The 27,948-nt window shown below is 35.9% G+C and overlaps 1 protein-coding gene across 2 annotated transcripts in view; it reads left to right on the top strand.

Annotated features, from left to right (window-relative positions):
* Window positions 1–24,779, top strand: part of GOPC (golgi associated PDZ and coiled-coil motif containing) — a 58,695-nt gene extending 33,916 nt beyond the window's left edge. Inside the window, exons 2-9 of one of the 2 annotated variants that reach the window (XM_012753850.3) lie at window positions 164–328; window positions 1,897–1,920; window positions 5,400–5,575; window positions 9,984–10,149; window positions 12,754–12,849; window positions 14,016–14,180; window positions 16,705–16,885; window positions 20,502–24,779. In XM_012753850.3, coding sequence (XP_012609304.1) covers window positions 164–328; window positions 1,897–1,920; window positions 5,400–5,575; window positions 9,984–10,149; window positions 12,754–12,849; window positions 14,016–14,180; window positions 16,705–16,885; window positions 20,502–20,632 — 1,104 coding nt within the window. In that variant the 3' untranslated portion in view covers window positions 20,633–24,779. The remainder of the gene's footprint in view (window positions 1–163; window positions 329–1,896; window positions 1,921–5,399; window positions 5,576–9,983; window positions 10,150–12,753; window positions 12,850–14,015; window positions 14,181–16,704; window positions 16,886–20,501) is intronic. The other variant, XM_012753851.3, reaches the window with a different exon arrangement.
* The last annotated feature ends 3,169 nt before the right edge of the window (window positions 24,780–27,948 follow it).

Here is a 27,948-nt window from a genome sequence, read left to right on the forward strand (position 1 = left end):
ATGATCATGCCACGGCACTCTAGCCTGGGCGGCAGAGCAAGACTCTGTCTCTAAAAAAAAAAAAAAAAGATAGTCTCTGTGTTGTCATTCTGGAGCAATAATTATTAGAGTCAAAATAAAGAAAATTAAGCATACTTAATGGGTTTTCTTGTTGTTTTTTAAGGCACAATTGGTGGATCTGAAATCTGAACTGACAGAGACCCAAGCAGAGAAAGTTGTATTGGAGAAAGAAGTACACGATCAGCTTTTACAGTTGCACTCTATTCAGCTTCAACTTCACGCTAAAACTGGTCAAAGTGTTGACTCTGGTACCATTAAGGCAAAATTGGTAAGTAGTTTAGAGGTTGACATGTACTTACATATATTTTAGAGGATGTGGAGAACAATTTTTAATGAGGTTTTTTAATTATAAAATGTAATATGTGCTCACTATGGGAAATTTAGAAAATATAAGAAATACAAAGTTTATGATCATTATGATCATCCATTATTTCATCACCTAGAGATAATCAGTGATAATATCAATAACCAACTGACAAAATAGAATTTTCTCCTATTTAAAAATATATGAATAGATATATTTAAAAGACATTTGTGATTATAACATATTAATTAATTATAACATATTAAAACCTGTATCAGGTTTTAAATTCAGCTGCATATAACAGAATCCCAAGTAACATTGGGGTTATTCTTGAATAGCAGTTATTTTTCTCTTGAAAGAATCCTGAGACAAGTTGTCCAGAGCTTCTATGGCAGCTCCACAGGCACCAGGGATTCAGGTTCCTTCTAACATTATCTCTACCATTTTTAGCTCTTGATTTTTATCCTCGTGATTTCATGTCTACATTCCAGGTAGGAAAAAGGACAAATCTGAGGGAAGAGCAAAAAGGTGCTTCACAGTTGCATTAGCCTTCTTGAAAGGACTTTTTATGAAATCCTCATCATTACTTTCTGCTGCCATCTCATTGGTTGTCCCTAGCTGCATGTCATCTCTTAGTTGGTCATGTGGCCACCTCCAGTAAAATTGGAGTTCTGTTAATCAGGAAGAAGTAGCAAATGGAATTGAGTGCCAAGCAGTAGCACATTTTTTCTTTTGTTCTAAATAAACATTTTTCATACTACTGTACACTTTGTAAATGTCTGCATATTGTTTTGTTGTATGAGTTTACCATGATTAACTCTTACCCTCTTAATCAATACAGGTGATTGCAATAGAAAAAAAAGTTTTTTAGAGTCTCATTTTAATTTAACTTCATATGTTTTGAGTGTGTACTATGTGCCAGACATTTTGTTAAATATGTAGGGACACAGTAATAAATAAGACCGATAACATCTTGGCAAGAGGCAAGCCATGAGAGAATGTTGATAATGTGATGAAAGTAATACATTTTTAAGTTTTACTTGTTTTCAGTTAATTTTATTTGGTTGATTTGTTTCTAATACTGATAATGTTAGAATTTACTTAAATATTTATGTTTTTCTAAAGTCCTCTTAAGTTCTGAAAGTCTGTGAATCTAAGTTAGTAGTGTTTTATTTAACTGAAACAAAAGTCAGATCATAACTGCTTCTTTGAGCTATTTGATACTAACATCAGGAAACAGTCTACATTTTCACTAGAGAAGAATTTACCTGAAATTTTAACATTAGATTTGAAACAGGCACTATAGTAAAAAGAACGACTTGTGTTGACTAGTTTTGATAAAAATTTTTAATTTAGTACTGTACAGTTACTATTATTTATAGGTTTGCAATTATATTTGTTCTAGTGTTCTAGTGAACTTTACCCAAATGGTATTCAACATGTGAGAATTTTCCTTGTAATAATTATACCACTATATAAATTCATTTATTTGATATTTTTCTAATTATAAAACTTTTTTCTTATATCTGAAGTCTGTCCCCTCTGTGGAGGAGCTGGTAAGTATGTTGTTTCTGTTTTGCTTTAATATGTCACGCTGAAGTGTTCTTGGTGTTTTATTTGCATATTACATGTTGTCACTCTTTGTATTTGAAAATGGTGTCAATGATGGCAATTTTTTAATGCTCAAATATCTGAAAAGATCAGTGGCTGGCCCATTACCCTTTTCTCACTGCATGTTATTAAACATTTTTCTTTTGTTTGTGATTTCTAGCCACTATTTGCAGAGCCCATCAATTTTTGATAAACTTCTGAGCCTTGTACCTTTCTTAAACAACTACTTCAATTGAGCAATTGGTTTTCCCTCTTAAGGGCATTGAAGATATATTAAGCAGGCCTAATTTTTAACCCCTTAAGTATCTATTTGAAATTATTCCCAGAAAAAGAATTTGCATGTTGATTTCTTCTTCAACCACAACATGTGCTTCAACTTTTCAACAGTCTTAAGAATAATTGTGTGGCCTTTGAAACTACCTAATTTTGAAATGCTTTACCAGAAGTTATTTTAGAAAATAACAATCTAAAAATTCTTAATATTTTTCCCTATTACCCCAACCTAATCAGGTTTGGAATTATCTTATGGCTTTACTTCTTTTGAAAATATACTCTTTGGATATCTAAATAAAAAATTAACCTCTTGGTTGTTACCTAATAACAAACAGGTTAACTAAGAAACAAAACATTTTTTTTCCTTAAATCTAGAGATTATTAACTTCAGTTTCCTTAATTCCATTATTTATGTACATCTGTTAATTTCAGACCTGAGTTTGTCTGATTCATTAGGGGTTTAAATTATTAAAACATCTCTAAGTAGTAGCTTAATACGTTTCTCGGATTTCAGTAATACAGTATAAATAGCTCATTAAAGTAATTGGAAATAGATAATCTTCAACATAAAGTTTATTTAGTCCATAGACCAAAGAAATCTTGGTCTTCCAGGAACACTTTTCCAGAAACTATATCAACATCAATAAATATCATTAAAAAACATTTTTGTGGCTTGGCATGATAGTTCACGCCTGTAATCCTAGCACTCCAAGAGGCCAAGATGGGAGGATTTCTTGAGGTCAGGAGTTTGAGACCACAGCCTGAGCACGAGTGAGATCCTGTCTTTACTAAAAATAGAAAAAATTAGCCAGTCACAGTGGTGTGGGCCTGTAGTCCCAACTACTTGAGAAGCTGAGGCAGAAGGATCATCTTGAGCCCAGGAGTTTGAGATTGCTGTGAGCTACAATCACGCCACTGCACTCTACCTGGGCAACAGGGTAGGACTCTGTCTCAAAAAAAACCATTTTGTTTGTGTTATCCAAACTGTGGTTTCAGGCCAGGTGTGGTGGCTCACACCTATAATCCTACCACTCTGGGAGGCCAAGGCGGGTGGATTACTCGAGGTCAGGAGTTTGAAAACAGTCTGAGCAGGAGCAAGACCCTGTCTCTACTTTAAATAGAAAGAAATTAATTGGCCAACTAATATATATAGAAAAAATTAGCCAGGCATGGTGGCGCATGCTATAGTCCCAGCTACTCGGGAGGCTGAGGCAGGAGGATCACTTGAGCTCAGGAGATTGAGGTTGCTGAGAGCTAGGCTGACGCCACGGCACTCACTCTAGCCTGGGCAACAAAGTGAGACTCTGTCTCAAAAAAAAAAACAACACACTGTGGTTTCTTTTTGGAATTCATATCTGCCCTTTTAGGAAATAGATTATGAAATAAATCGAGATTTTAATAATTCCAAAGTTTTTGTAAAAGGAGGATTCTAGATTATTCATTTTTTAAATCCTTTAAAAACAATGTCTAGAAATTCTGTTCTAATGATTATATTTTTTTACAGAAGTTGAAAAGGCCTGCTAATCTTACTTCTGTTTGTCACATACATAACAAGTATTTTTAATCAAATAAATAATAAATATATCTAGCATTTAGTGGTTGTCATTAGTTTTAGCTTGTGTGTGTATATATGTGTGTGTGTATGTATACATATTCAGTAACGGTAGACCAAAGCAGTTAAATTAGTACAAAATATATATTCCATGAATTGCTAAAATTTGTTTCTTAACTTCTCAGTATCCAGAATAAAAACGAAAATAATTACTTAATCAGTGCCCATATGGTAGAAACAATGCCATTTTCCATTTTCTCAAGAGAAACTATTTTTACTGGTGCTAAGATAGATTTTTAAGTCCTCATAAAGGGGACATGGTGTTATAGTGAGTGAATAGTTTATTCCACATCTTGTGAACAAATATAACCATATTTTCATAGAATTTGTGGATTCTTTAAATCAGTAAGTCAGTAAAAGCAATTCTGCTCAGGATAAATGCAAGTTGCAGTATTTGGATAATTTTCTTTATCGAGAAATACCACTTAAAATAGCTAATGGGTCCCTTATTCAACTCTCAGAAGGATTTTATTTGGCCACACAGTTTGTGTGTTTATCTGATTTTGAATTTGCCTGCCTTTGGGCAGGATTGTGTACCTTTCGTTTTGTACTCAACTTTGTCTCATACCTGCCTATCTGTTCTGTGCTTGGATCCTGAATAGATTTACATTTGTAACGCTTGATCTATAGGAACAGACTGTACTTTATACTTTTAAGGTAAATTGAACATTATTTCTCACATATCAACATGTGATGAAAATTTGATGGTGAGGATCTTGAGATCATAATCTCTAGCTGACACCTTTAGATTCACATATATGCTCTATCAAGTAGAGCGTAGGATGGCATTTTTATGAGAACTAAGAATGGATGCCTAGTGTTTTCCTCAGAAAACAGCTCTGCATCCATTTTAACATACAAACAGATGAGCTAGGTCCCAAAGTTTATTGATAATCTACACCATAGATATGCTTATCTACAGAAAATTTTTAATGTGTAAATGTTTTAATGGAGTCGTTGCCAGTAGTTCTCCATGACTATAAAATGATTTTTAAAAGATTAAAATGTTTCTTTTCATTTAAGTATTGTAAGTTTCTTATAGGCCTCCAAGATAAATTAGCTGTAAAATATATCTCTATATAACTGAATGATTTCAACTTGCTTTGTAGAATTGTTGCATTAATTAAATATTTGGGAACAACCACCAGAATGATTATTTTTATATTAGTCTAGTTTCTTAAGTCATTTTTAGAAAGTAAATAGCTGATTCAACTATCTATTGAAGCCACTCCTATTAATACGTGATAACATGAGCTTAGAAAAGACGACTTCTGTTACTATCCTCAATATTGGAGTGCCCCACGTGTGGCATGCAATTATCCAGAAGTGGTTTCAAGATGTTGTAGAACTAGTAAAAAAAGAACTAGATCCAAACCTTTGTGTTCCATTTTCTAGAAATGAAGTGGCAGTTTTTATTATATGTTTTCATTGTGGGTATTATAGACCATGTGTTTTTGTGTATTTTAAGGAACATGGTCTACTGCTAAAGAGTCTTAAAAGTATTTTCATTAAATTATGTTTTTTAAAAAATTACAATAGGAAAGAGAGCTTGAAGCAAACAAAAAAGAAAAAATGAAAGAAGCTCAACTTGAAGCTGAAGTGAAATTGTTGAGAAAAGAGAATGAGGCCCTTCGTAGACATATAGCTGTTCTCCAGGCTGAAGTGTATGGGGCAAGACTGGCTGCCAAGTACTTGGATAAGGAACTGGCAGGCAGGTATGTAAAAAATGGGTATGCTTGTACTTTTAGGTGACAGATTGAATAATTAATGAGGTTGACTCTTAACCTCTTGTGGTAAATGAAACATTAATCTTTATTCTCGGAATTATTTCACGGTTGTTATAGGTTGCTATTGTTAAATTAATATTGACAGCATTATATATTGCAGATTTATTTACCCGTAATGAATAAGTGTACTTTACACCACACACACAAAACACAAACACGGACAATAACTTACTGTGAAATGCTAACAACTCTGTAGAACAGCACTTTTCAGCTTTTTCTGGCCTTGATATCATAACAGATGATGTTCACAGTTACAGCAGAACTTTCATAAGGAATTTTTTTGAAATTTTGGATCACTGAAATCCAATCTTTCTTGCCCCTCAAAAAAAACATGTTGAAATGAAGTTAATGACAGTAATTTTATCAGAATAATACACAGTTCTACTTGCCTTGATTTTGTTAAGTAAATTATTAACAAACTTTGGTGATTTATTATTAGTACTAAATCATTTTGTGCTTATTTTTTTAATGTCGCATTAAGAACTTACGTGGAGCAAAGAAAAAATTATATCATCTTGAAGTTCAAATTTTCTAATAACTTTTTACTACATTTAAAATAAGCAGTCTGGGCACAGTGGCTCACACCTGTAATCCTACCATTTTGGGAGGCCGAGGCAGGAGGATTGCTTGAGGCCAGGAGTTCAAGACCAACCTGAGCAAGAGCAAGACTTTGTCTCCACAAAAAACAGAAAAATTAGCCAGGCATGGTGGCTTGTGGCTGTAGTCTCAGCTATTCAGGAGGCTGAGCCCAGGAGTTTGAGGTTGCAGTGAGCTATGAGGACACCACTGCACTCTACCTGGGGCAACAGAGCAAGACTCTGCCTCAAAAATAAATAAATAAAATGAAATAAAATAATCATTTTATAAAAAGAAACTGTCATTAAAAGACATATTTTTATATATTTAATCTTATCCAAAAGCTAATATTTAGTAGTATCTGTGTTTGATTAATTACTTGGATTATATCAAGACAGATAACACACATTAATTGATATTAACTCGTAAGTTATTTTTTATATTTATTTATGTTTTTTAGATGTATTTGAATTAAGTATATGACTAAAGGAGTTCTCATTCATTCCTCCTTTTTAATTTTTTTAAAACTGGTTTTCCCTTGAAGATACCTGTCTTTTCAGAGTTTTCTTATCTATTTCTTTATTTATATGTTATTTTAGCATATTAAGGGGATCACAAATGTTTTTGTTACATGGCTTGAGTTGGCAGCTATAAAGGTGCCCATCACCCAAATAGTGTTCATTATACCCGTTAGGTGGGTTTTTGACCCTCCCCTCTCCCCACTCCGTCACATGGTATTTACTTCTCTTTGTACACTCGTACCCATCAGTTAGTTCCAGTTTATTAGGAAATGCATGTGGTATGTGTTTCTCTATTCTTGACATACTTCACATAAGATAGTGGCCTCCAATGCCTTCTAAATTGCTGCGAAAGGCATTAATTCATCCTTTTTGTGGCTGAGTAGTACTTCATAGTATACATATATCACATTTTGTTAGTCTACTCATGAATTGATGGGCCCTTGGGTTGTTTCTACATCTTAGCAGTTATGAATTCTGCTGCAGTAAACATTCGAGTGCAAGTGTGTTTTTGGTAAAATGACTTCCCAGTAAAAATCGCACCCAGTAGTGCGATTACTGGATCGAATGGTGGGTCGGAGGATTGCTCTGCCCAAGGTCTCCCATAGAGATGAGAGTGGCAGCTAGGTGAGGCTATCTAAGCAGTGGTCATGGGTTCCCGGGCTGTGGGCATTTGCTCTAATCAGGTCCCTGTGTATTGGCAGCTGGAAGCTGGGGTGTCCCTGGTGGGGCACTGGGCCTTGGAGCAGTTCTGCCATTCCTGTGGCAGTGGTGGAGGCTCAGGGTAGGGTCTTGGGGTACAGGTGCAGCACTGGAATCTCAGCAGTATCTCAGGCCTGCTGGGAGCTCTGAAGCCACAGGGGCAGAGACTTAGGCTCCAGCGTGAGGACCTCAGAGCTGGGACTGGCGAGGAGTCAGAAGCAGGGCTTCTCAGCAGGGCCTCAGAGCCAGGAGCAGGGCCCTGCCGGCAGCAGGCTGAGTCAGGGCTAAGCAGGTGGCAGGCTATTCCACAGGCTCAGGGACCTAGTGGATGCCAGGTCATGCAGGCCAGAGTCGGTTCCAACAGCCCAGGGACCGTGGCGTTCTCCCCACCCTGCCCCTCAGGACCCACCAAAGCAATCACCCAAAACCTCTTAGGTCAGAGCCTACAGCGCCCCAGTCAACTCCCATGCTCAGATCCCCCATCACTCTGTAGGAGAGGGGCACTTGGCTTCCAGTCACAGGGTACGGCTCAAAGGAGCCACTACTTGGTCCGTTCCTCCTGGGGGAGGGGGGCGGCTATGTGAAGGCCACTGCCGCAAAGCTGAGTCTTATGCTGATCTAGCGCCGTGCATCTAAGAGCACAGGATGGCTTCAGCTGCAGAAACCTGGGATCAGCTGCCACCTGATTTCCACCATGCCTGGTTGTCTGGTGCAATGACTCTGCACAGACTCAGGCAGGTCCCCGGTCTGTCCAGGCAGAGTCCTGTGGCATAGGAGGGAGCCCTCTCACAGTTTGGGCACAGTGCCTGTGGGGTGAGCATGGTGCCCCAGTGCTCTATCCTCTTCATCTTCCACGCATATGGAAGCCTCCCCACTGTTACCTTCAGTCTTATCAAGTGTATCTCCCTGTCACCTTCTCCTTCACTCCAAGTGTCCCACATTGCTTCTTTGTGATTTCACAGTGTTCCTTCAGAGAAGAGTTCGTAGGTAGGCATCTGCCTGCAGTTTACACTGCTTTCCTTGAGAGTGGCATCCTCATGGGCTGCTTCTAGTCTGCTGTCTTCGTCTGTACTTTTTTTTTTTTTTTTTTGAGACAGAGTCTCGCTTTGTTGCCTAGGCTAGAGTGAGTGCCGTGGCATCAGCCTAGCTCACAGCAACCTCAAACTCCTGGGCTCAAGCAATCCTTCTGCCTCAGCCTCCCAAGTGGCTGGGACTACAGGCATGCGCCACCATGCCCGGCTAATTTTTTCTATATATATTAGTTGGCCAATTAATTTCTTTGTATTTATAGTAGAGACGGGGTCTCGCTCTTGCTCAGGCTGGTTTCGAACTCCTGACCTCGAGCAATCCGCCCGCCTCGGCCTCCCAGAGAGCTAGGATTACAGGCGTGAGCCACCGCGCCCGGCCTGTACTTTTTTTTTGAGACAGTGTCTCACTCTGCTGCCTGGGCTAGAGTGTCATGGCATCAGCCTAGCTCACAGCAACCTCAAACTCCTGGGCTCAAGCAGTCCTGCCTCAGGCTCCTGAGTAGCTGGGACTACAGGCATGCGCCGCCATGCCCGGCTAATTTTTTCTATATATATTTTTAGTTGGCCAATTAATTTCTTTCTACTTTTTTTAGTAGAGACAGGGTCTCACTCTTGCTCAGGCTAGTTTTGAACTCCTGACCTTGAGCGATCTGCCCACCTCGGCCTCCCAGAGTGCTAGGATTACAGGGGTGAGCCACTGCACCTGGCCCCTCAGTACCTTTTGAATTAATTTTTTTTGTAAACCTAAAACCACTCTCTTTCAACTGGTATCTTTCCCTTTGAGCCCATGAGTGTACCAAGCTTCTCTTGAGGTCTCCTGATGGTGGCTTCAGGATACACTCTTCCACTGGTGGTGGCCGGACCCTGCACCAACTCCTGCCAGCAGCCACAGGGGGACTTTCCCTGGGTGGAGAGGTGCACTGGCCACTTGCTTGGCATTGGCTGCCTTCCTGGTGGTGATTGTGTGTCCTGGAACTGGCAGTGCAAGGTGGCAGTGGTGGTGCTTGCTCAGGGCTGAGGGTTGGGGCCGGTGCTGGGCGTGGGTGGCCTCACACAGTTCCAATGTGGATTGGTGGGCATGGCGTCCACCCCATAGCCTGAAGCCTCTGAAACATCAGCGGTAGCCTTTCTGCTGGGCTTCAAGCCTCTCAGGGGTTGATTTGTAGTGAAATCTTTCTCCTTGTTCTGTTCCACAATTTCTTCCCATGGACTCTCCAGTAAGTTTTAGCACATTTCCTTCAGAATTACACCTGAGCTTTGTTTTTTTCCAACTAAAACTCTTCCTCTTTCTGAGACAATTTGGCAGCCATTGTCTCTTGTCAGCCGTCTTGCCTCCCTCTGTGATCCCATATCTTTTTAAATAGGAGAGACGTCAGGAAGTTCCTGAGTATTGATTTTATGACTAATTTGAGATTTATGCAAAAGCTACTCATGTTCAGTAATTCTGCTAAATTCTCTCTATAGTAAGCATAATGAAAAACCAACTAACTGAACTCTTTTCTCAATATGAAGGGTCCAACAAATACAGTTACTAGGAAGAGATATGAAGGGACCTGCTCATGATAAGCTTTGGAACCAGTTAGAAGCTGAAATACATTTGCATCGTCACAAAACTGTGATCAGAGCCTGTAGAGGACGCAATGACTTGAAACGACCAATGCAAGCACCACCAGGCCATGTATGTTTGCTTTGTCACTGCTTCTTATTCAACCTCCTTCTTTCTATAATCACAAGTTTGTTTTTTCATTCTTTCTTTTATTCTAGTGGTATTTGAAACCTTTAGTTAAAAAGTGAAAATGAGATTCAACTTATTCAAAACAGACACATTTTTAAAGTTTCATAGAAATTTTGGTAGCTCTTCACAGATTAACTAATGCCCCAAGAATGATATTTCTGCAGACAATGAAGCATTCCTACCAAATACATATTGCCAGTACTTTGGATCATATTTCACAATTTTCCTGAATCATGATTGGGCATGCCTAAATTTGTTTTAAGCTTAACTGACAATGTATAATCATTCTGATAATTTGGCAAATAGTTTGGGGTAGTTTTTTAAGGGAACTTTTGGTAACTAAATGATAGTGTATGCTCATATTGATAATTTGGCTAATATTAATTGTTTGGCGTAGTTATTTAAGGGAATTTTTGGTAACTAAATCCAAATGTAGATTTTGAACTAACATTTGCACCTGTTTGGTCTTAGATTAAGATGAACTTTGAGATCTGTGTCCATTTGTCTACTTGTATACCACCATTGTATTGGAGCTTTCTTTTCTATCTGGATAAATCTTTATTCAATTTTATTACAACAGCTGCTTGATAATACAGACCTTAATATATGAAAGCATGTCTCTTACCCAGTGGATCACATATCTTAGTACCAGATAAAGTGTGGCCTTAAATAGTAAAACAATTTGCTGCCTCTGCAGAGATGACTGTAAGAACTGATACATGTCTTTATAGAGTTGATGGAAGAGGAATGGGGTTGTAATAATCACTTATGCTATTGCCTTCTCCAAGACACTGGTGGTTCCATTAACTTTTAGGTCCAGTAGATTTGGGAAGTGGAGAGGTTAGGAAAAAGACAAAGTAGTTTGTGTTGGGTGTGTCTGAGTGATAAAAGCATGCTTCTGAAAGTAGTAAAACATGAGGCCGGAGTTTTATATAATGGCTGGATGATTATTTTGTACTAAATAAAGGAGTTTGAACTTTAACCTGGTAATCATGGGACTTTTAAATAAAATAGCAGACTTAATAAAGTTTACATTTTTTGACAGTTATTTTGGCATATTGAAGAGGATATATTGGAAGAGGGCCAAATTGGAGTAGAGGAGATGTGTTAGAAAGATACTGTGGTAATACAAGGAGAAAGTGATAGGGAAGGGGAAGTTGCATTTGAGAGGAATGACAGGTTTAAAAGAATTAGAAGCAGGAGGACCTTTGGTGACTGGCTACTTTTGGTTAAGTAGATGAAAAGGAAGAATCTAAGTTTTTGATTTGAGCAGCTGAGTGGGATCTGGCATTCATTGATAAAGGAAATAGAGGAAAAGGAAGGTTTGGAGGAAAAGATGATAAGATCAGATTTAGACATGTAGTGTGTGAGGTACCAATGGAACATTCGAGATGCGTCTAGTTGGGTATGTGACTCTGGAATTCAGAAGAGAATACTGAGTTGGAAAAATATTAGGGAAATCATCCATCTATTATAATTGAAACCATGGAGTTGATTAAGTCACCCAGAGAAGGAATATATAAAGTAAAAAGGAATAGGGGGCCAACGATAGAAACTTAGGGAGTGAGGGAAGGAAAAGGATCACCAAAGGAAGGAGCCCGAATGGAGCTGTCAGATACAGGCCACCTAGGAAAGTAGTGTAATAGAAACCAAGGGTAAGAGTGAGTTTCAAGAAGGGGGTAGTGAATAGTATTAACTTTCAAGTAGGATAATAACTAAAAAATGTTAATTGGATATAGCAATATTAGTTACCAGTGACCAAAGAGAAGAAAATTCTATTCATACAGAATTAGGCAAAACCCTAATTATAGGTATCAGAGAACTGGATGTTGGTGGCAAGGAAGTAGATATGGTGAGGATGAACTTGGTGTGGCAGATAAGGAAAGGGTGAGGAGAGGATAGTTGCTAAAGAAGATAGTGAAGGATTTTAAGGGTTTTTGCTTTGTTTTGTTTGCAACATGGTATTTTAAAGCTGGAAGAGGCTTGGAATTTGTTTATCTATTGAATAGGAAAGGAGTTTAGTAGAGAGAAAAAGAGTAAAGATACCAGAGAAAGAATTATTAATAGAGTAAGGTCCTTTATTGACAAGGTAGACTCCAGGGCACTAAGGAATGAAAAAATAATTAATGGTCCAATTCGAATCTTGTTTTTCAACTCTTCAACTCAGTTAAAATGGATATAAATCTTTTAAGATGTTTTCCAGTGAAGATAGTTATCCAGTTTTATTTCTTGAAGATATTTGTTCATTGGTTAATTCCTGGTGATAGTTTGTTTGGTAATTTCTACAATTTAAAAAGAGATGTATCAATATTTTAAAAATTATTGGTAAAGAAAGGGGTAAGAAAATCATCTATAAATTTCACCATGTTAATAGAATAACTTTTCATTTTTCCATTTTATCTGTTAATTACTTTCTTAACACTATATTGTGTATCCTTTCCAGGAAAATAATAAAGATTTCTAAAAGCAAGTTATATAGCATGTGTATACTCTATTTGGTATACTATTTAAATAATACTAATTTTTCTTCATTTTTCCCCCAATAAGGATCAAGACTCCTTAAAGAAAAGCCAAGGGGTTGGTCCAATTAGGAAAGTTCTCCTCCTTAAGGAAGATCATGAAGGCCTTGGCATTTCAATTACAGTAAGAAGTAGTGTTTCCATTCTCCTTTTCTGCAGTTTCTAGTATAATCATGCTCCTTATTTGGACATCACTGGGGAACAGAGTATTCTAGATATATATTTTTTTAATAACTAAATTTATTCCCATGGGCAACAACACTTCTGTGTAACCCCTCCCCCTTTTTTTTGGTAAATCTTCCTAACAACTGTTAGTGTACCTTTAGTAAACATAGCTTAACATTTTCATTATGACTCACTTTGTAGTTCTATACCATATACTGTGATGTCTCTGGGAGCCTTTGGGAATAGATACAGCTGTTTTCTTCTATGATAAATGGCTCTAGATTATATTATTATTCTCACTACAGTATGTGTTATCTTTCTCTTATCTCATTTCTTAGCTATCAGATTTCACTGGCTTTTGGGGCCAAATATTATTATATATATTTTTTTAATTTGATGCCTTTAAAAACGGTTGTTATTGGACAACATTCCTAAGAGCAATCTATTATAAAGTACATAAATTTGGAGTCATTTTGTTGTAGTCTCAGTACTTTACTGAATAAGATTGGCTTTATTTTAATTTTCATTTAGTAATAGTTAGGCATTGTGTGAGTTTATTTGATTTCTGGTATTAGTTAATGTAGAAATGTTTCTTATAATAAAATAGTTCATCTTGTCTATATTTATTGAATACCTACCTTTTTTAATGTACTGCCTTTAAAGAACATAAGTTTTAGCAGAAGAAATAAGGCACGCACACCCCTGTGATACAAGGTAGAGGGTCATAGGTACCAAATACTGTATTTCAATTCTACATTGCATTTTTTTCCATATTTTAACTTCTCTGAAATTGAAATTCATCTTACAATCTTATAGTTATTTTTGTGGTACATAAAATGATGGATCTTACATTCACAGTGATTTAGATTTGATAAAATAAAGTGGTGCTATGGAGTACTAATACATATTTTTATTTATATTGAAGAGTTTAGCCAATTTCCCCTTGATAATCTTAATAATTTATTTATCATTACCTAAGTAGCAAATAAAATTTCACCCAGCATTTATAGAGACAGTATAGGTGCCTATCGAAAGATGTTTTTTAGAAAATATTTTATCTCTAGAATCATCTGTGACTGTACTTTACGAAGAGTAAACTAATGTACTGCCTTTTGTTGTTGTCAGGGTGGGAAAGAACATGGTGTCCCAATCCTCATCTCTGAGATCCATCCAGGGCAACCTGCTGATAGATGCGGAGGGCTGCACGTTGGGGATGCTATTTTAGCAGTCAATGGAGTTAACCTAAGGGACACAAAGCATAAAGAAGCTGTAACCATTCTTTCTCAGCAGGTAGAGTCCCTTAATGTAATTAAAATTGGATCTATCAATTGCTTCTTTTTGAATCTATTGAATACTTTATACTTCCTACAAAGTTTCTCAAATTGTAAAGTGTTTATAGGAAGATACTTGTTTCCTTTGATTTAGGGCTTTTATAGATGACATTCAGCTAGATTTACTAAAATGGACCATTTTGCTTACTCTTTTCTGTGCCTGCAGAAAAGTACTTTGAGAAAAGTACTTAAGTAGTCTTGCCTCTGTGTTCTCGTCTGTGTAGTAGAAATTGAAGTAGAGCTGTGTTAATACATATAAAGTACTCAGAACAGAACAGAACCTGACCACTTAGCAACATCATTAATAACTAAAACATAATATATATTTTATATATAAAACATATTATGGATATTTATGTATGTGTATATATATGTTATATATATATACTACTATACATATATTACTATATATAAAGTATTACAGAAAAGCCAATACTAGAAGTGGATTAATTTTAGTCATGGAATACTAGAACTAAAGGGATCCTCAGAAATCATTTATTTAAAATGAGTAAACTGGCCGGGTGCGGTGGCTCACCCCTGTAATCCTAGCACTCTGGGAGGCTGAGGCAGGCAGATTGTTCAAGGTCAGGAGTTTGAAACCAGCCTGAGCAAGAGCGAGACCCCCATCTCTACTATAAATAGAAAGAAATTAATTAGCCAACTAATATATATAGAAAAAATTAGCCGGGCATGGTGGCGCATGCCTGTAGTCCCAGCTACTTGGGAGGCTGAGGCAGGAGGATTGCTTGAGCCCAGGAATTTGAGGTTGCTGTTAGCTAGGCTGACGCCACGGCACTCACTCTAGCCTGGGCAACAAAGCGAGACTCTGTTGCAAAAATAATAACAATAATAATAATAAAATAAAATGAGTAAACTAAGGTTCTTGGAGATTAAAGGATTTGCTCAAAGTTCTAGAGCAAATAAGTTATAGAATTGGGATTCATATCAAGGAGTCATATTTGTTATCCAGTGTATTTAAAATGTGTTTGTTTTATTTTCCTTTGAGAATGGGGTTGAGGGAATTAAAGAGGTGTTGGTAGTATATTGAGATGTTTCTTGGATTATCTGTGTAGTATGCCTGTGTAAAATTGAATCTGAGAGTTGAAAATGAATTTATAGCTGATCAATTCCACTCTACATGATGCAGAAATCTGCAATATCACTACTTAAACAGTTGCATTAAAGGGAGGACTTGCTGACTGATGATCAAGCATTCTGTTCCATTGTTACCCAGTGCTGATTTTTAGAAGCTTTTCCTCCTATTAAGCCTGAAATCTGTGTCTCCATGACTACTACCGACAGATCTAATTCTGTCATCTAAAACTTTACTAAAGACTACATCATCAATCTCTTTGCCAAATGGTATTTTTAAAGCACTGTCTGATAAGGGAGATCTAAGAATGCTACCCTAGCCTCTTAGGTTAATGTTTATTCAACCCAACTTGCCATTTCATCCAGTAGCACAAGATTGGGATGACTAGCAAATGTGGTAAAAGAACTACCAATAGATAGTCATTAAGGAAATGCTAAGCACATATTAAAATTCTGAGATATAACCTTAAACTGCTGGGAAAGGGGAACACCAAAGAGAGTAACTTATTGGGTAGCAGTCAAAATTGTTATACTTACTTTTGAGCAAAAGCAGGACATAATTTTCAGAGAGTTGCAAAAACCAGACTTCTGGGTAATGATTGTAATCTCTTAAATGATAATTATAGCTTGGAATTTTTTTGACATAAAATAATCTGTAACTTATTACTTGAATGTGCTGTTGTTATTAAAGAATGACAGTACAGCATAGTAGAAAGTGCAAGAACTTTGGAGTCAAATTCCTGTTTTTCTGTATTCTTGTTTATCATATTTGGAAAGTTAAATGCTCTCTCCAGGACTCACTCAGGTTTCTCGTTCATGTAAAAGAGACTATAATAGGGTTATTCTGAGGATCAAAAGCTGTAATTTTGCACAATAAATATAGTAATTACTATTATTACTAGACAGAATACCTTGATTAACACTATGGTACTCAATGAAAGTTAAAAAGATTCAGGACTTATTTAATAAGAAACAAGAAATCATTATGCAGAGGTTTCTTGAATTAGTTTAGGAAAAGCTTGTGTGACACCCTTATATGCAAGTTTATTTAGTATCTGACTATTTAAATGGATTTGGTAAATTCCTATGTGAAGTACAAAATGGCAAAATGACTTTAAACTTGACGCTTGTTCCAAAATTCTATAAGTTTAATAATTAAGCATCCCTTTTTGTTTTAGATCTGTTAGCAAAAATGTGATCAGTAGAAAGAGCTACTTGTACTGTTTAAAAATTACTTGTAGAGGTGATTGATGGAGTTGCTCTGGACATGATGACCTCTCAGACCCCTTCTACCTCTTTAGATTCTAGAATTGCATTATTTGTTGTCAGGAAATCCTTTTTTAATTACAGTTACAATAGCCTGACTTTCTCATTTTCATTGCCTATTTTAGAGAGGAGAGATCGAATTTGAAGTAGTTTATGTGGCTCCTGAAGTGGATTCTGATGATGAAAATGTAGAGTATGAAGATGAGAGTGGACATCGTTACCGTTTGTACCTTGATGAGTTAGAAGGAGGTGGTAATCCTGGTGCTAGTTGCAAAGACACAAGTGGGGAAATCAAAGTGTTACAAGGTAAATAGCACTCTAAAAATTATTATTACATTAATTATTAATATTAATAAATTGTTTAAAATATAAAAGCCTCAGATATTCTTAAGTAACATTGTCTTAATGATGGAGAAACCAAAGGAATAGTTTTCCCTTGCCTAAAGTTCTATTGTACACTGGTAACTGCACTAACATTTTATTTATATGTATGTTTTTCTAGATTCATCTTGGATTGTTAAGATAAGTATATTTTCAATTACCCAACTATAAATGATCATTGAAAAATAAATAAAATTCAAATTTTCCAGACTCTGAAACAAAGACCACATGCTATTTCGAGTAGATATATCATATGGTAGTCTCCCTTAATGCATATTTTTCTCTCATAATACAGTGAATTATAGGCTAAGTATGAATGAGTAAACTGTTGTCTTATGATTGCTATTAAAATCTGGTTATATTATCTTGAGGCTCTTTGTTTCCTTTGCTATCATTTATACACAGTTTAAGGAAAAATTCTAGCATTTTCTTTTATGTGGAGCAGTGGTTCTCAAACTGTGATCCATGGATCTCTGAGGGTCCCTGAGATCTTTCAGGGGAGCCCATGAAGTGAAAGCTTTTTATCGTAAAACTAAGACATCATTTGTCTTTTTTTTGCTGTGTTATTTATACTAATGGTACAAAAGTGGTTGAGGTAAAACTTCTGGTGCCTTAGCCTGAGTCAAGGCAGTGGTACCCAACTGTACTAGTAGTCATTACTTTCTTTCTTGCTATCCACTATCATGATAAAAAAAAAAAAGAAGAAGAAGAAGAATATGCCAGTTCCCACTGGGCATGGTAGCTCACGCCTGTAATCCTAGCACTTTGGGAGGCCGAGGCAAGAGGATCACTCGAGGTCAGGAGTTCAAAACCAGCCTGAGTAAGAGCGAGACCCAGTCTCTACTAAAAATATAAAGAAATTAATTTGCCAACTAAAAATATATAGAAAAAATTAGCTGGGCATGGTGGCGCATGCCGGTAGTCTCAGCTCCTCGGGAGGCTGAGGCAGAAGGATTGCTTCAGCCCAAGAGTTCGAAGTTGCTGTGAGCTAGGCTGACACCACGGTACTCACTCTAGCCCGGGGAACAGAGTGAGATCACTGTCTCAAAAAAAATTAATAAATAGAAAAAAGAATATGCCAGTTTCACTTAAAAATATTCTTGATGAAACAGTAAAAATTGTTAATTTTATTAAATGTTGACCTTTGAGTACATGTCATTTTAATATTCTGCGTGGTGAGGTAGGAAGTATGCATAAAACATTTATTCTGCATACTGAACAAAGATACTGGTCTCAAGAAGAAGCAATGAAGTGATTAAATTTCTAGCTGAACTAGTCATTTTTTCATGGAAGACAATTTTTACTTGAAAGAATTACTGAAAAATTATGGCTATTCAGACTATTTGGCAGCCATTTTCGTAAAAATGAACATAACCCATCACTTCAAAAAAGACAGCTGACAGTATTTATTCCCAGTGATAAAATATGAGCTCTCAAGTAAAAGTTAGAATTTTATAAAACATGCATCAATCACTGTGAGCTTGACAGCTTCCTAACACCTAAGAACTTTTCTAATAAGATTGATAGTGATGGCCGGGTGCAGTGGCTCACGCCTGTAATCCTAGCACACTGGGAGGCTGAGGCGGGAAGATCGCTCAAGTTCAGGAATTTGAAAGCCTGAGCAAGAGCAGGACTCCGTCTCTACTAAAAATAGAAAGAAATTAATCAGCCAACTAAAAATACATAGAAAAAATTAGCCGAGTATGATGGCACATGCCTGTAGTCCCAGCTACTTGGGAGGCTGAGGCAGAAGGATCGCTTGAGCCCAGGAGTTTGAGGTTGCTGTGAGCTAGGCTGAAGCCACGGCACTCTAGCCTGGGCAACAGAGTGAGACTCTGTCTCAAAAAAAAAAAGATTGATGGTGATATTAATGAATGTGGTTTTTTTGATATAATAAAATGAAATGTGTCAACTTTTAAAGTTGCTACGTAACTTAGTGATCCAAAATTTTCAAATGACCAGTGCATCATGTTACAAAATTATTAATGGGTAAAAAGATCCATTCAAAATCAAGATAGGCAAGTGGATTTTAATGTAACAGAGTGTGAAAAGTTCATTGATTAAGTTTCAGATTCCACATTGTCAATTTTTGGTATAATATCAAAGAAGCATATTGACATTTATTTGAAAAGGCTATTAAAATATTCCACCCCTTCCCAACTGTGTATCTGTGTGAGGCTGAACTTCATATACTTTTAACAGGTTGAGCAGAAGTAGATAGGAGAATCTAACTATGTTCTATAAAACCACTAAGGAAATTTGTGAAATTCTAAAATTATGCTAATTTTTTGCTTTCTCTCATTCTCTCTGTCCGTCTATAGGATATAAAGGATAAAGTAAATTTTTTCTTTTATATATTAAAAGAAAAAATAAATAAATGAAAGAAAATTATGCTACTCTTCTGACTAAAATTTCTTGTTTGAAAAATAGAGTTCTCATTAAACCAAAATGTTAACATTTATTGGCTTTAGTGTCATTTTTAACAAAGTAATTTTTTTTATTTCTCAGTTTTAATTACTAATATGATAAACATCAATAGCTATAACTCACATAAATAAAAGCTCTTGGGGGGAGTCCTGAACGCATATTAAGAATATAAGGGCATACTGAGACCAGAAAGTTGAGAGAACTCTTGGAATAGTTTTATTATGAACTGATGATCTGTTGCCCTTTTGCAATTATTGTTCTCGCCATGAATCTTGAGGAAACCTATTGTGACCAGATGTCAAAACTGTACGCTGTTGCACTGTTCTCTGTATGGTTTCATTGTATTCTATGTACCCTTTTTTCTGTTTTCTGTCAGATTAGAAAACGTGTCCCTTTTTGCAACTGAGGCTAGAAAGCTCTGTCACCTATATTAATTGCAGACACTTAAAATGTGACTCAACCAAAAGTGTATGCTTGTATAATATAATATATCAGTGTTAACTGACTCAAATCACACGTATAAATATTGGTTATTGTTTTGTGCATTTCCATACTTCATAGCTAACTAAATAGGTGATATAGCCAACACTTAACTAATTTACAAGCTATTATCTATTATCTATTTTGTAGATCGACCAAAAGTAGTTTTAAATTTTAGCTAGACATCATCTTGCCAACAAACTAGATTTTTAGTGATCAACTAGTACATGCCTCTGTGAACTGAAGTTAAATAAAGTGATATGAAAGCAAAAATGTAAAATAAAAATATAATTCCCAATTCAGTAGATATTTGTATAAATAGAATTGACTGAATTTTATAGTTATATGTATCAATTCTAAGTTTCATAGAAAACTTGATAGGAAATTTAATATAATTTTTAGATAAGTCTAATAGATATTTTTAAATCTTTACAATATTTGGTATCTGCCATAAGAAAGAAGAATTCTCTTGTTACGAGTTGCTAACTTGATTAATCTAAGGCCCTGTTATATTCCCTCATATTAAAACTACTAATTACAGTGGACATTCCTTTGTTTTTTGCACAGTAAAATTATAAAATGAAATTTTTTTAGACCAGAAAGTATCTGCTTTTCTTCTTTTCTTTTCTTTCAGGATTTAATAAGAAGGCAGTAGCTGATGCGCATGAAAATGGAGACCTGGGAACTTCAAGTGAAACTCCACTAGATGATAGTGCTTCAAAGTTAGATGATCTGAGCAGTCTGTATCATAAAAAATCTTATTAAATTGACTATGTCTCCAGACAGGATTGTTAATCAGACTATTCTGAATTGGGGGCACTAGGGAAGATGGTGACAAAGACTATTCAAGATCAAGGGAGGCTGTTTGTTGCCTAAATGAAAGACGGGTACCTCAGGGCTTCATGTGAACAAATCTAAATGCATAAAACCCCCTGTTTTCTGTGGTATACTATAATTAGCTATTGCATGTAAAGCAATTTTGATTTTCTTGAAATTGTAAGCACCAAAGCATGTGTTTCCTAAAGGGGTATTACTAGGCTATTAAGCACCAAATGAAATACTACTGTTTTATTTGGTTCCTTTTCCATAGTAGGACAGTGCTAACTGGAATTTTATAAGAAATAGCCTTTAAATACAGAGAGTAAGTGAATTCATATTATATATTTCAGAATTGTTAACTGTGTCCAGAGGACAGAACTTGACTCAATGAATTGCAGAAATACAGGCTTAATTTTTTAAAAACTGAAAGAACAGTCTTAGGCTTTTTTTTTTTTTTAACTTTATTGTACATCCTGATATCTAAATCAATTCTCAATGATCATTTACTGTAATGAGTTTTCCTTTCAGCTTTATTCAATGCAGTCCAAAATAGTTTTCTTTAAGCAATCTTTTATCAATCAGTGCTGCACTAAAAATAGTTTCTGAAAAGTTACTGTACATTTAACTTTTTTGGTTTTTAAAAGATGTGCAGAAGAATGTAAAATATCTGTTCTCAATTATGTTGATCTGTGCATGGTGTTCGGACATTTACCCTTTAAAATTTAGTCTCAAATGCCTATTTTCTGGGATCCACGAAAGTTTTATACATTTTGAGTTGTTCATAAACTTTGTCTTGTGATAGTACTGGCACTTAAAGATAAATTTTTCTGGTAGTACAAGCTCAAATTTATTACTGTGTCACAAAATTAACTGCATTCAAACAGCAGGTTTTTCTCTTAGTAGTAGCCGGTTCACCAGTCATCTCAAAAGCTAAGGGCAAAGGTGGGCAAGATGAGGTGAAGACATTTTAATAAGGTACTTGTTTTGGTTGGGTTTTCATGTCAGTGTGTTTGACTAAAGCACTTTTCATATGTAAACTATGAATTTGCTAGTTCTCTTACCCCAGGATTAAGCATGGTGTGCCTCCTCTCTTATTTACTGTTCTGCAGGCCATTGTACCCCTGCTGGGCAAAGTCAAAACATTGCATTTCAAGAGGTGATAGTTTTGCTAATATCACTGTTTTAAAGGATATACATTTAAGGGACTATTAAGTGGGAGAAAGCCTACAAGGCTTTTAGAATATTACAAATATCTTCATTTCTAGCATACAAATGTTATATGGTAAAACACGTTTTCTTGTCTTTCCCAGATGCACTATATATTTGTTCAAAGATAAAATCTATAATATGTATATACTTTATTTTGTGATTTTGCTATTTATAAATTTAATGTTTTAACTGTTGCTCGTTTATGGTTTGTTTTGGGTGGTTTTGTTCATATGTATATCACCATGTTAATTTGTAATAGAAGTGCACTTCATAGTGTATATTGTTACTGATATTAAAATACTTTATAGCATAACATTGCCTATAAGCAAAAGCTAGTATTTAATTGTATAAATGAATAAGCAAGTTACATGTTATTGTTTGCTCCTGACAGGGTAAGGCCTCTTAAAGGAAAAAAATTGTTTTTTCGGTATGCATTTCCCCTATGCCAAACACATATACCCCTATGCATGACATGAGATTTGCAAACTGGATTTTAGCCATTGTATTTATTTTAGTAAAAAAAAAAAAAAAAAATTTGTAGTAGCAGATCTGAAAACTTTTTTGCTTTGACATGAAACCATGTTATTCTTCTTAAAACACAGCCCGGGATGGAATGGCCATGGCATTTTTTCAGAGAATATCCTTTATATACTATGACTGAATCCTTAGGAAATGTAAGCTATAACCCTTTGATTTTCAAGAACTACCTAATAAGTGTATAAAAAGGTTTTTTTTGAACCTTGAATTGAAATTTTTGTGAAGTTGCTGTATAATTTGAAGGATTATATGAGATGGTTATGATATAAATTCATTTCAAGGGCTGATAAACAGAATGAAAATGTTTCCAAGTAGTTTAAAATTCCACAGGTCACCTTCATTTTCATTTCCTGCTTCACCATGGTTTGCAAGCCTACATGAGAACACTATTGCTCAGATGCTACTGTGAGCTTCCTGTTAGGTGTTAGAAAGTACCTAGTTAAAAGTTCACTTTAGAATATGTGGTCTTTGGGGATGAACTAAGAATTATAGACTTTTTCCAAAGGACTGAGTAAGAACCAGTTTTAATATTTTCACATAGGAAAGAAACTCATATGTAACACTGAAGCTAATATGACAAAACCAAACAGATAAGGAGGAAACTGTTGCACAGCCATTCCAATGAAAAAGGGAAAGAAAGAGAAAAATACACATATGCATACAGAAACAGAAGAGTTGAGAAAAACTTTTTAATAGAACATGAGGGGTACGTGTACGTGTGTGTGTGTGTGTGTGTGTGTGTATACACTTAACCTCTAAAATTCTCTTCTATAGTGTCTCTGTTACGAAGATGATGGAAAAGAAACATTTGAGTTATGGGACTATTACTAAAATAGATCTAAGAGATGAAAATTTTGTGAGTCTTGGAAATTATAACTGAACAGTCATCAAAAGTTAGCACATTTTGTCCATGGTGTTGGTTTTTTCCCCCACCACAGTGGACTTATTTTGTTTTCATGTTTAAAAACAAAAAGCCAAGCTGGTTCACATGTAAGTTGCACATTACCTTATTATGTAATCTGCTATTCCACCTGTTCAGTCTTCTACTTATGGCCGGCCTCAAATCTATAGCATTTATGACAAATGTATTGTATCTAGTTAAGTTGAGTTTAATATTTTTTTATTAGCCTGTAAATAAAGATGGCATCTTCTACATTAAAATGATATTAATCTCATTTTTAAAAAATAAACATTTTGTGTTTCTCTTACATTAAAATTTTGGTTTATTATTTATTCCTAGTAGCTTCTATTATTTATACCAATGGGTCATAAAGTCCATGCGAAGGATTTGGCTTAGTTTTGTGTTACATTGACAGCTGAGTTAGAAAACCAGTCCTATTAGAGATGACATTTAAGAGGAACGTCTTCCATTTTAACATTTAAATATACATAAATATTTAAATATATTTTTATGAATAAAATTATGTAAAATATTTTTCGAACACACTTATAAATTAGTATTAGTCATGTCATATTTAGGAAAATGACTTGAGTTATGAACATTTGGAAATACTTTTTGTCACTGACTTTGATTTAGTGTGAATACATATATGCTTTCTGTGTGTTAGTTTAAGCACCCAGTTTACCAAGTCATTTGAAAAAATCTTTTCCCCAGAATTCATCCCCATAGGATATTTTTTAATTTATAAAATTCTAAAAATGATTTGCATTTTCATTATTTTTTAATTATATATTTATTTATTTATTATATTTGTTTTGTAGAGATGAGGTCTTACTATGTTGCTTGGGCTGGTCTCAAACTCCTGGCCTCAAGCAGTCCTCCCACTTGGCCTCCCAAAGTCCTAGGATTACAGGCATGGGCCACCATGCCCAGCTGTATTTTCATTGTTAATCAGTGTTTTAGGTAGTTTTATAAGTGTAACCTTTTTAAAAAAGTATTACAAATTACCATGTGCTGTTGGTGCTAAATATTTGTTTAATAATAACTCTTTTTCAGGTATATTTTGAGAGCCATAACCACCATGGTGGGAACCATGAGAACAAATCTCTCAGTTCTCCTGCAGGAGGGAGCATGGTGGCTTACTGAGGGCCTAGCTGCTGTGCTCTGGAATCCATGCCTACATACATACTGAGGCTGAGCTTCTCCACGCTGCTGCTAGCTAATGACTGATCATGATAGAGACCCCTCAACTTTAGCTGGAGGACCCCATGATGGTCTTGCCAAACTCCCTTAGTAGTACAGTGTAGTCTAAGTTGCTTTCACCCAACCTTCCTTCCTCCTTTCATACCTGCATTATGGCCTGTTTCCTCCCAGCCTCCCACCAACCCCAGCTCCCTACCTATTTTTCCTCACCAGCATTGTCCCTAATAAATCTATTGCACAGTGTATCCCTTCTTGGTGTTGGCGTCTGCTTCTAGGAGGACCCAGACTAACACAAGTGGACCAGGAATGGGATCTGAGGAAACACATAGTAAGATGGGGATTAGGAACCGTCTTATCTCACAACCAAAGAGTAAAGCAAACAACATCCTGGTTGGTAAGTAGAGTTCACATAGTTCTAGGCAAAGGTATGGCTCAGTTGCTAAATATTTGACAGATGGTATGCAGAAAAGAGTTAACACAGCAGGCCTGAACCTGTTGTCCTTAGGCCTGCTTGCAAGGTTGGCCCTTGGCTAGTGTCCAGCAACTTGGATCTCAGGAGTATTCCTACCATTCCCTAAATGATAAGAGTGGTTTACTGTGCCTGAAATGTTTGTACAAACAATAGGATTTATGTTGAACACCTGCTTTCCTCTGGGAATCTGGAATTTTGGTACATGCTAGACAGTGGGTACCTATGTGATTGACCCCCCCCCCTAAAATCTGGACTCCTAGGCTCGCTCAAGCAAGCTTCCCTGATGAACAACACTTTATATTTTGTCATATATAATTGCTGGAGGAATTAAGCTCATCCTGTGTGACTCCATTGGGAAAAGACTCTTGGACTTATGCCTGGTTTCCTCTGGACTTTGCCCATGTGCCTTTTCCCTCTGCTGATTTTGCTTTGTGTTCTTATGTGTAATAAGTCATAGTTGTGAGTACAACTCTATGCTTGGTCCTGTGAGTCCTAGCAAATCAACTGGGGGTGGTTTTGAAGACCCCAGACACAAGTGGTAACTTCGGGAAATGTTCCCATGGAGGATAATTCTCAAGGAGGTTCAGTGATGGAGGTGTTTGAAAAATATGGGCAGAATAATGTCTATGAGAACATTGGCTGGTTGTTAGGTTGTACTGATGTCCTACAGAAGGGGTCGGGGGAGCCTGTAGGTAAGCCTTGCCTCCTGCAAAGGAAGGATTGAAACAGCTGAGCGTCAGGCTGAACGCCTAATGGTTATAGCTGTGAAGTTTCACAGACTTGAATGTTCAGCCAAGCTGTTATGTATATTGTAAAAGTCAGGTCTCTGGGGGGGAAAACCTAAAAACTTGAAACATGCCATGGGGACATCTGGATGGATGCCCCTAAGGATGTTGACTCTGCAGTCTCCACTGGACCCTCTAGTCTTGCAGAAGTAGCGCAGCCTTCTCTAATATGACCTAGGACTTTGTCTATGCTGCAAGATGCTGGAGAGGCCACTGCTAACTGCCTCCCCAGAGTAATAATTGCCCCCACCTACTGTCTATTGCCAGGCCTATAACTAGGGTTAAATCTTAGCAAAGCCTGGCCGGGGATGTAGTAGGTCTCATAAGGGAGAAAAGAAACTATGTCCTCCAAATGTAAGAATTAGCTAGCATGCCATGGCAAAAGCCAAGGAACTACTCCTGGAATTGGATTTTGAGAGTGCTTGATCAAGGACTAAACTCATTAAAAGAAAGAATTTAAATTGGAAAAAAATCCAGCAATATATTTATTGTCTACATACCTAAAACATAAAGACACAGAACATTTGAAAGTGAAAGAGGAAAGAAGATACACTGAGTATATTTTCTCTAAAGGAAAGCTAATAGAGTTATATTAATATAAGATAAAATAGATTTTAAGACAAATTATCATTAAGGATAGAGAAGGTTACTTAAATTCTTAAAGAATCAATTTACTACAGAGTTCAAAAAATTCTAATCTTGTATTACATACACCAATTTATAATAGCCTCAAAATGTATAAAGCAAAAATTGATAGGACCACAAAAAATTATAAAAATCTATCAACATCGTGGGAGATTGCAATAAAACTTTCAAAGGAAGATTTGAAAAGTAAAACCTTGTTTTAAAGTTTAAGAGGGCATTTGGTTGTGAAAGACATACCTATGGCTTCTAAGTAGGAAGATAGATAATGGACTATAACACAGAAAATTAGATAAAATGTAGAACAGACACTAAAACTAGGGTTCTAAGCTTTGAAAAGATAGAATTTGCAATTTGGTAAAGTGCCAGCAGGGGGCAGCAGATTCCAAATGTAATAATAATTTCACTTTATTAGAGCTGTGAGGCTTTTTGAAAATCATATAAAAAACTCTTATGAGGATAAATAAATTGAAGACTGAAAAAGTTATATCATTTGTCCATGGTCACGCAGCTAGTGTTAGAGCCAGGGCTCATTCCTCTTCTAATTCTACTTTAATAGGCCATAAAGAAAAAAAAGGGAAATAAAGATGGAATTGGCAGCTTTTCAGTTTTCCCCAATAATTATTTTTATTTTTCTTAAATGATGCAAGGTTTGATGCAGTTTTAATTTTTAAAAATGATAGAGCTGGATGTGAATTTCATGAGAAACATTATTAGTTTTGTTGTAGTTGAGTGACTGTAGAATGCAAGAACTCCCCAAGTTACATAGTAGATTCCTAGTCGTGATAATAGCATTCCCTCCCTTTCCCCAGGAAATACTTATGAGATAAATTAATTCTTGCTGTGTGCATACTATCCCCTTATTTAGGAAGCAAGGCTGCAACAAGGATATTTGTGATATTTGGAAAGGTGTCATCCTCACTACAGCTGAGGGCATTTTTAGCTTTGCCTAGGGCTATAACAAATGGGTTGCTGGCTTTTGAAAGCAGAGAAATAGAACTAACTAAAAAAGAATGATTTTTCAGAGGAAAAAGACAATAAACTGCTGGCTAAAGTAGTCATGAAAAAAGAAAGTAAATCAATATTTTCAATCAATATTGAGAGAAAATCAATATTTTCTTATACACAAAATTAAAAATAAGGAGGAAATAGCCATAAAAGAGTAAAGTAAAAGAACAGTAAGAGACTACTTTGTTCAATTCTACAGAAATAAATTTGAAAACTCTTCTAGGAAAATGTTCCCAGAGCAGCTTTGCAATCTAAACAAATCGATTTACTTAGGGGGAAAAAATTGTCAATGTGCTGTCCTGACAAATTATCCAAATATATGCTTTCACCCGGCAATGCTATTGAACCTTTAAAGAGCAGATAATTCCAATGCCTAGCAAGAAAAGAACCAAAAAATAGAAGAAAACTTCTAAATTGTTTTTGTCAAGCTAATAAAATCAACATTGCCACAAAGAAAGAAAATGAAAGGCCTATCTCACAGAAGAATATTAATGCAAAATTCCTA

Source organism: Microcebus murinus, chromosome 5 (genome assembly GCF_040939455.1).
Source record: "Microcebus murinus isolate Inina chromosome 5, M.murinus_Inina_mat1.0, whole genome shotgun sequence".
In the NCBI taxonomy this organism is placed as follows: Eukaryota; Metazoa; Chordata; class Mammalia; order Primates; family Cheirogaleidae; genus Microcebus; species Microcebus murinus.